The sequence below is a fragment of the Cervus canadensis genome, chromosome 25 (assembly GCF_019320065.1).
Source record: "Cervus canadensis isolate Bull #8, Minnesota chromosome 25, ASM1932006v1, whole genome shotgun sequence".
Classification (NCBI taxonomy): Eukaryota; Metazoa; Chordata; class Mammalia; order Artiodactyla; family Cervidae; genus Cervus; species Cervus canadensis.
Genome location: NC_057410.1, coordinates 26,896,537 through 26,905,793, shown reverse-complemented (window position 1 = coordinate 26,905,793; position 9,257 = coordinate 26,896,537). Strand labels below are relative to the sequence as shown.

Genomic DNA, 9,257 nt, shown 5'->3' with positions numbered 1-9,257 from the left:
TCCCTTTCCCCACTGGCAAATGATTCCACAGTTTCAGTCCTGGCAGAAGTTCAGCTGTGCAGTTGAGAAGGCTTAACCTTGCCAACCCTCTGAAGGTGCAGATGGTTCTCAGTGTAGACATTCTGATGGGAGTGTGTGTCTTAAAGTAACAGATGATGAGGGACTTCCCTGGTGGCCTAGTATCTATGATTCCCTGCTCCCAATCCTGGGGGCCCAGGTTCGTATCCTGGTCGGAAAACTAGATCCCACATGCCACAACTAAGAGTTAGTATGCTGCAACTAAAGATCCATATACTGCTATTTAAAAAAAAAAAAAGATTGAGAAATTTCACAGTCAACTAATGTGACTTGTGGTAGCCAAGGAATTTTGCGGTTTTGCCAGAACACAAGCTAAATGGTATGTATACAGTGGAATATTACTCAGACATGAAAAGGATGAAATAATGCCATTTGCAGCAACATGGATGGACCTAGAGATGATCATACTATGAAAAGTCAGTCAGAAAGAGAAAGACAAATATATGATATCACTTTTATATGGAATCTAAAATATGGCACAAATGAATATATAAATGTTTCTGTGAAACAGAAACAGATTCACAGGCATAAAGAACGGACTTGCAGTTGCCAAAGGCAGGGGGAGAAGGATGGACTGGCAGTTTGGGGTTGTAAGACTATTACATATAGGATGGATAAACAACAAAGTACTGCTGCATAGCACAGGGAACTATATTCAGTGTCTTGGGATAAATCATAATGGAAATGAATATACAACAGAATGTGTCTATATATGTACAGTTGAATCACTTTGCTTTACAGCAAAAATTAATATTGTAAATCAACTATACTTCAATTGAAAAAGAGAAAGACAAGTTATCATATGATATCGCTTATCTAAAGGGTGACACAAATGAGCATATCTATGAAATAGAAATAAACTCACAGACATAGAGAACAGGCTTTTGGTTGCCAAGGGGAGGTAGGGAAGGGAAGGATTAGGAGTTTGCGATTAGTAGATGCAAACTATTATATATAAGATGGATAAACGACAAGCTCTATTGTATAGCACAGGGAACTATATTCACTATCCTGTGATAAACCATAATGGAAAAGAATATGAAAAAGAATATATGGACAAATAAATCACCTTGCTGTATAGCGGAAATTAGCACAACATTATAAATGAGCTATATTTCAATAAAATTAAAAAAAAAACTATGTGAATATAAAGGATTTGAGGTATCAGCTTGTTAGCCATAACTTCTTTGAATCTAGTTTTTGCTGCACAAAAACAGCTGCTGTTTCTTTGTCATCTAACAGGGGACTTATATACAGAATATAATAAAGAACGCATATAAAAAGAACACAAATATGTGTGAGATATTTGCTTCTGATCCATGCCTTTTCATTTTCTTAGCTGTGTCTTTTATTTTGGTAACTTCAATTTATTATTTTTTTTACTTTGTCAAAGTGAAAGTCGCTAAGTCGTGTCTGACTCTGTGACCGCCGTGGACCATACAGTCCATGGAATTCTCCAGGCCAGAATACTGGAGTTGGGTAACCGTTCCCTTCTCCAGGGGCTTTCCCCAAGCCCGGGATCAAACCCGTCTCCCACATTGCAAGCAGATTCTTTACCAGATGTGCCACCAGGGAAGCCCAAGAATACTGGAGTGGGTAGCCTATCCCTTCTCCAGCAGATTTTCCCCACCCAGGAATCGAATCGGGGTCTCCTGCATTGTAGGCATATTCTTCACCAGCTGAGCTACCAGGGAAGTCTATGGTTTTATTTTGTAGCTCATGGTTGATTGATTGCCTAGGTAATCCTTGCCTACTCCATGGTTGCAAAGAGTTTCTTTTATATTTTCTTTCTACATGTTTTATACTTTTAGCTTTTATGTTTAGGTCTATGATTCAAGTTATTTTTTATATAGCATATGAGGTAAAGAAAAGGGCAAGTTGATAGTTTTTCCACAGGTAACTAGTTATTCCAGCACAGTTTATCAAAAAGACTTTATTTTCCTCATAGAATTTTCTTGGCACCTCTGTTGAAAGTCAATTGGTTGTATATATGTAAATCTATTTCTAGGATTCTGCTCTATTGATCTATATTGTCCATACATATGCCAGTACACATGGTGATGATGATGGTAGCTTATAACAAATCTTGAAATTAGATAATTTAAGTCCTCCAACTCTTCTTTTTCAAAATTGCCTTGATTATTCTAGAAGCATTGCATTTTAATGTAAATTTTAGAAAGAGCTGATCTCTACAAAAAACCAACTGGAATTTTACTTGGGATTGCACTGAATCTGTAAATCAATATGGAGAGAACTTACATCTTAATAACATTGAGTATTTCAGTCCATAAACATGGTATATCTTTCCATTAGTTTAGGCCTTTAGTTTCTCCCATCAGGTTCTACAGGTTTCTTTTATAGCTTTAAGTTCATAGATTTTGCACGTATTTTGTGAAATTTATCCCTGAGTAGTTAATATCTTTAGATTAGTAGTAAGTGGAATTTTAAAAGTATTTTTCTAGTTTATTGTTAGTACATAAAAATACATAGTTTTTTTTTCTATTTACCCTGTATCTTTTGATTTTGCTACATTCATTTATTAACTCTAGTAGGTTTTTTTTAATAGATCCCTCAGTGTTTTCTATACATATGATCATATTGGCTGTTTTAATAAAGACAGTTTTACTATGGCCTTTTATTTAATTTCTTGCCTTAATGCAGAAGTTAGAACCTCCAGTTCACTGTTGAATTTAAGTGGTGAGAGCAGATACCCTTGCCTTGTGATAACAGGATTATTTGTTGATATCCTTTGTTGTTGTTGTTCAGTTGCTCAGTCATGTCTGATTCCTTGTAACTCACGGCCTGCAGCACACCAGGCTTCCCTGTCCTTCACCATCTCCTGGAATTTGCTCAGACTCATGTCCATTGAGTTGGTGATGCCATCCAACCATTTCATCCTCTGTTGCCTCCTTCTCCTCCTGCCCTCAATCTTTCCCAGCATCTAAGTCTTTTCCAATGGCTCTTTGCATGAGGTGGCCAAAGTATTGGAGCTTCAGCTTCAGCATCAGTCCTTCCAGTGAATATTCAGGGTTGATTTATTTTAGGATTGATTGGTGTGATCTCCTTGCAGTCCAAGGGACTTGCAAGAGTCTTCTCCAGCACCACCGTTCGAAAGCATCAGTTCTTCAGTACTCAGCTTTCTTAATGGTCCAGTTCTTACACCTGTACATGATTACTGGAAAAACCATAGCTTTGACTAGATGGACATTCAGCGACAAAGAGATGACTCTGCTTTTTAACATGCTGTCTAGGTTTGTCATCGATTTTCTTCCAAGGAGCAAGTGTCTTTTAATTTCAGTCACCATCTTCAGTAATTGTGGAGTCCAAGAAAATAAAGTCTGTCACTGTTTCCATTTTTCCCCCCATCTATTTGCCATGAAGTGATGAGGCCAGATGCCATGAACTTAGTTTTTTGAACATTGAGTTTTAAGCTAACTTTTTCACTCTCCTCTTTCACCTTCATCAAGAGTCTCTTTAGTTCCTCTTTGCTTTCTGCCATTAGGGTGGTGTCATCTGCATATATAAGGTTATTGATATTTCTCCTGGCAATCTTGATTGATGTTTTTTATTATACTAATTTTCCTTCTATTCTTTTTTCTGAGTGTGTATAGTGAATGGGTGTTTGAATTTTATCTAAAGTTTTTCTGCGTCCAACCCACTGCAATATTCTTGCCTGAAAAAATCCCATGGACAGGGGAGCCTGGTAGGTTACAGTCTGTGAGGTCGCAGAGTCGGATATGACTGAGTGACACATACACACATATGTATTAGGATGATCATGTAATTTCCCCCTGTAGTCTGTTAATGTAATGATTGATTTTTAAATCGAGATGAAATTCACGTACTATAAAATTCAGTGTACAATACAGTGGTATATATTCACAAAGTTGATTAATTTTTACTATTAAATCAATACTGCATTTCCTTTGATAGAACTACTTGCAAATGATGTATTATACTTTTTATATATTGTTAGATTTTTTTGTGTGTGTATGGCTGCACTAGGTCTTCATTGCTTTGTGTGGGCTTTCTCTAGTTGCAGCGAGTGGGGACTATTCTTTGTTGCAGTGCATGAGCTGCTCATTGTGATGGTCTCTCTAGTTGTGGAGCGCAGGCTCTAGGTGTATGGGCTTCAGTAGTTGCAGCATGCAGGCTCTAGGTGTATGGGCTTCAGTAGTTGCAGCATGCAGACTCTAGGGTGTACAGACTTCAGTAGTTGTGGCACACAGCCTCAACAGTTGCAGCTCACAGGCTCTATATCATGGGCTCAGTAGTTTTGGCACATGGGCTTAGTTGCTCCATGGCACGTGGAATCTTCCTGGACCAGGAGTTGAACCTGTGTTCCCTGCATTGGCAGGTGGATTCTTACCCACTGTGCCACCAGGGAAGTCCTATATATTGTTAGATTTGATTGCTGGAATATTGTTAAGGATTTTTACATCTATGTTAATGAGAGATATTGGTCTGTAGTTTTCCTCGAAAGGTTTGGTTTTGGTATCTGGGTAATACTGGCCTCAAAAAAAAAAAAAAATGTGCTGAGAAGTGTTCCCTCTTCTAATTTCTGAAAGAATTTGTGCAGGATTGCTATTAGTCTTTCCTTAAATAAATATTCAAAACCAGTATAGCCATCTCGGCCTACAGTTTTTTTTTGTGGGAAAGTTTTTAATTATAAACTTAATTTGCTTAGTAAATATAGAAATATTCAAATTTTATATTTTTTCTTGTGTCTGTTAATTTGTGCTTCAAAAATTTGCCACCTCTTAAGTCAAAGTTGAATGTATTGGCATAGAGTTGTTCCTATTATTCTCTTATTATCTTTTTAATCCCTGTAGGAACTGTAGAAGTGTCCTCTCTTCGGTAGTGATACTGATAGCTGTTAGTTTGCAAACTGGTGCCTGTACACATAGGGCAAGGAGAGAGCAAATAAAGAGGCAGACCACTCCAGACTGGTAGGTAGTGCTTTCATTTATTCATTTTTATTATTTTTTGCCTTCCAGTTTTATTGAGATGTAGTTACATACAGTATTGTATAAGTTTAGGGTGTACAGCAATAATGAATTGACTGACATCCACCATGAAATGATTATTATAATACATTCAGTGAACATCCATCATTTCATATAGATACAAAATTAAAGAAAAAGAAAAAAAAAAACTTCCTTGTGATAAGAACTCTTGGGATTCACCCTCCTAACAACTTTCATGTATTATTTACTGCAGTATTAATTTTATGAAGCATGTTGTACATTACATCCCTAGTAGTTATTTATTGTGAAACTGGAAGTTTGTACCTTTTGAGTACCTTCATTCATTTTGCCTTCCCTCTACTCTCTGTCTCTGGTAACCTCAAATTTGATCTCTTTGTCTATGAGTTTGTTTTGTTTTTGAAGTATCATTGATCTGTAATAATATGTTTGGTTCCTGGTGTAAAACGTAGTGATTTGATATATCTATACATAACAAAATGTTAAGTCTAGATGTTAGTCCATGGTGAGTCTAGTTATCATACAAAGATATTATATTGTTATTGACTTTGTTTCTCACACTGTACATTCAATCCCTGTCACTCATTTATTTTGTAACTGGACGTTTGTACCTCTTTATTTCCCTCACCTATTTCACTCATCTCCCTACCCCTCTCTTCTCTGGCATCTGCCTGTTTGTTCTCTGTATCTGTGACCGTTACTGATTTGTTCTCTGTATCTATGACTCTGTTTCTGTTTTGTTATATATATATTTTTTAATTTAAAATAAGTTTATTCTGTTAACACCCTCATAATACCCCCGTGGAAAAAAGTAATTACAAAACAGGGTATGCTGCTGCCCTTAAAGGAATGGATGGGTGATACACTGTACAAAACCATCTTGGGAATCACGTGTAAATGTTACTCTGAATCTCATTTGTTGTCATCAATTTCTTCAGTATCTCTGTGCTCTGGGGAATATTCTTAACCAAACACTTTAAGCTTCTGGAAGAAAGTACAGGCTTAAAAGCTTCGACTGTGATCAGGTCTAACTTCATCGCATCAGTGTAACACAAGTACAGAACTGCAGGGATTCTCCATACTTGACAGTAACTCAGAACTGCTGCAGGAAGGTCATGGACAATATTTGGTTGCTCCAGCAGTGAACAGGAAGGCGGCTCTTTGAAATTCTGAGTTTTTAGAGCTTTCAGGAAAGGAGTATGAAGGCTGCTGGTAGATTCTGAAGTTTTATAGTCAGTAACATGGCGACATGTGAGAACAGTGACTTGCATATTCTTCCTTGGACAAGAGCCAAAAACCTTTTCCAGCCACTGATACTGCTGATCTTCGGCCACGTAGCAATTGCACTGGCAGAGCATGACCGAGGGATTCGATTTCAGGTGATAAAACACACAAAAAGCCTCTGCGGGGGACAGGTGCGCGGTGTCCGTTGTCCTACACCATTCATTCCAGAGTTTAGCACAACCGACTTCTTCCCAGGCTCCCGAATTCATGACAAATGACGACAAAAAGGCTACTGCATTATTTCCTACCGCAATTATAAACTTGGAGCAAGGATGTTTTTCCAGCAGAGAAACTTCCAAAGTTGTTTTTGTCTGTCTTCGAAAGAGCTGCACCTCCCTCTTCCGCGCCAGCTGTCGCTGGACCTCCCTATCCTCGGGAGTCTCCCTCCTCCCCTCCTCTTCCTCCTCCTCGTCCTCCGTCCCGGCTCGGCACGGCGTCCGCACCACCTCTCCGAAGAACGTAGCCACCATGCCGTCCCTCACGCTCTCCCAGCCTAACTGCGGTTCCACTGAACCGCCTCTGTTTTGTTATATTTTTGATTTGGTTTTTATATTCCACATACAAGAGAAATCATGTGATATTTGTCTTTCACTGTCTGTATTTGTATTTCACTTAGCATAATTCCCTCTGGTCCAGTCCTCTTGTCATTCTTTCTTCATGACTGAGTAATACTCCGTTGTGTGTGTATACCACAGATTCTTTATCCTTCATCTATCAGTGGTCACGTAGGTTGCTTCTATACCTTGACTATTGTGAATAATGTTACAATGGACGTAGAGGTGCATATATCTTTTCTAAGTAATGTTTTTGTTTTCTTTGATTAAATGCCCAAAAGTGGAATTGCTAGATCATATGGTCAGTTAGTTGGAGAAGGAAATGGCAACCCACTCCAATATTCTTGCCTGGAGAATCCCAGGGACAGAGGAGCCTGGTGGGCTGCCGTCTATGGGTCGCAGAGTCGGACATGACTGAAATAACTTAGCAGTAGCAGCGGCAGAATAGTCAGTCAGTCGCTCAGTCATGTCTGTGTGATCCTATGGACTGTAGGCTGCCAGGCTTCTCTGTCCATGGAATTTTCCAGGCAAGAATACTGGAGTGGGTTGCTATTTCCTACTCCAGGGGACCTTCCCAACCCAGGGATTGAACCTGCATCTCTTAGATCCCCTGCATTGGCACCACCTGGGAAACCCAGATCATATGGTAATTCTAGTTGTAATTTTTTTGTGGAAGCTCTGTACTCTTTTCCATACTGGCTGCGCAAAGTTACATTCCCTGGTAGGTGGTGGTTTTAATAAGCAAGGGAACTTATTTACAAAGCTTGTCTTGGGCAGCCTCAAGACAAGTTCATCTCCGCACCTGCCCATCAGAATTGTAAAAATTTATCTAGTGGCTTTAACTGGATTCATCTGTGTACACATGGCCTCAGCAGCACCTTACTCACTCAAGGATGAGTCCTGGGGACAGCTCCCAATGTGGGAATGGTAGGCAAAGTGTACATTCCATGGACAGAGGAGGAGGTGAGGAGCTTGACTGCCTGGGTCCAGCTCACAGGTCAGCTGGCTGTGATGTCCTTTGAATTACCTCCTCCAGCACTTCACCCCTTGTGACTGACTTTAATGATCTTACACATTTCCCCTTCCACAGTGTGCCTGAAGCAGTCAGTAAGCGGTTTTATTGGCATGGAGGTGGCTTATTTGGTGGCTGTCTGTGTTGGAAGCAGATGGTACAGCAACAGTATAGACACATGCAAGAGAAACCACAGATTAAGACAATGATTCCCAAAATAATTAACTTTTCCCACTAAGCCCCATGATCCACACCACTGGTTTATTCAGTCCCCTGTGCTGGGGGTCAGGTCACTGAGGGCATTCATTTGTGTCTTCTTTTGATTTAATAGAGATGACACTTTAACAGACTCATCTGTTTGAACACACAATATTCTGTTAAGATGATGGCACAAGTGCCTCCTTTTGAGGCAGGAATAATGTCTAAGGAACAGCTTTTCTTGTTAGAGACATTTCAGTGTTTGATAAGGATGGGCTTTTCTGACTGTCATTTAAGGCTTGCTGGGTAAATTTAGTGAGGACTTTTATGTGAACTGTATTGTCTTCCAGGCCAGTGGAGGGAACAAAGACAGCAGCCAAATGATAAACCCAGAGGAAGATAGAATGTGCTCACCTGGCCTTGAGTAGGAGGTTGGCAACTTTAGGAACTTGACCGAGTTGTAGGTGCCACACATGGGGCTGAGGGAGGCAGCACACAGGTGTGAGGAGATGGGCTGGGTGGTGGGATATGCCAGACCAGGACCCACACCTTCTTCTCTTTGTCCACGTGGCTTGTTCAATTTCAGGCATAGTGTTTCAGCAGGTCCAACTTGCAGCAAGAAAATAGGATCCCAATGGAGATGGATTGCCACTTACCCAGGGGCACGAAGTAACTCACCCATCCTAGTGGGATGTCTTACTACACATTCCAGGAGATAACATGTTTCCCAGGTGTGATGGGACTTGGTGTTTTCAACAGAACAGCACATTGATTTATGGTGGAAGTCAGGGCAGTGGCTCTTTCCTGTGACTTTATGGTGTTGGATGTCTTTGCAGGGGTCCCCCTTTTTGCATGTGGGGTGACTGGCCCTACTGATTGATCATTCAGATGTATTAAAACTTGGGACAATACTTTAGTCTACCTGGCCAAGGTGTTTTTTCCTGTTAGTACTTTAGTCATTTATTTATTTATTTTTATAGTGGAGTGCAGTTTATTACACCGGCGGGCCCAAGGCAGAGTCTCCTCTTAGCCAAGGACCCCCGACCAGCATTTGTGAAAATCTTTTATACCCCATGTGTACGCGTCCAAACCCACTACCCCAATTCCCTTGAGACTTACATAAACAAAGGAAGGGTAAATACAACT

At 40.0% G+C, this 9,257-nt stretch overlaps 1 protein-coding gene across 1 annotated transcript; it reads right to left on the bottom strand.

Moving 5' to 3' along the window:
• Positions 1 to 5,814: 5,814 nt before the first annotated feature.
• LOC122427294 (proteasome assembly chaperone 1-like) lies at positions 5,815 to 6,850 on the bottom strand. Its single transcript, XM_043446650.1, has one exon. It carries the CDS (start codon positions 6,815 to 6,817, stop codon positions 5,951 to 5,953), a length of 867 nt encoding a protein of 288 aa, XP_043302585.1. The 5' UTR covers positions 6,818 to 6,850; the 3' UTR covers positions 5,815 to 5,950.
• Positions 6,851 to 9,257: the final 2,407 nt, after the last annotated feature.

Bases quoted from the DNA above. Each gene is read 5' to 3' on its own strand.
- LOC122427294 (XM_043446650.1), bottom strand. From the start codon at position 6,817: ATGGTGGCTACGTTCTTCGGAGAGGTGGTGCGGACGCCGTGCCGAGCC.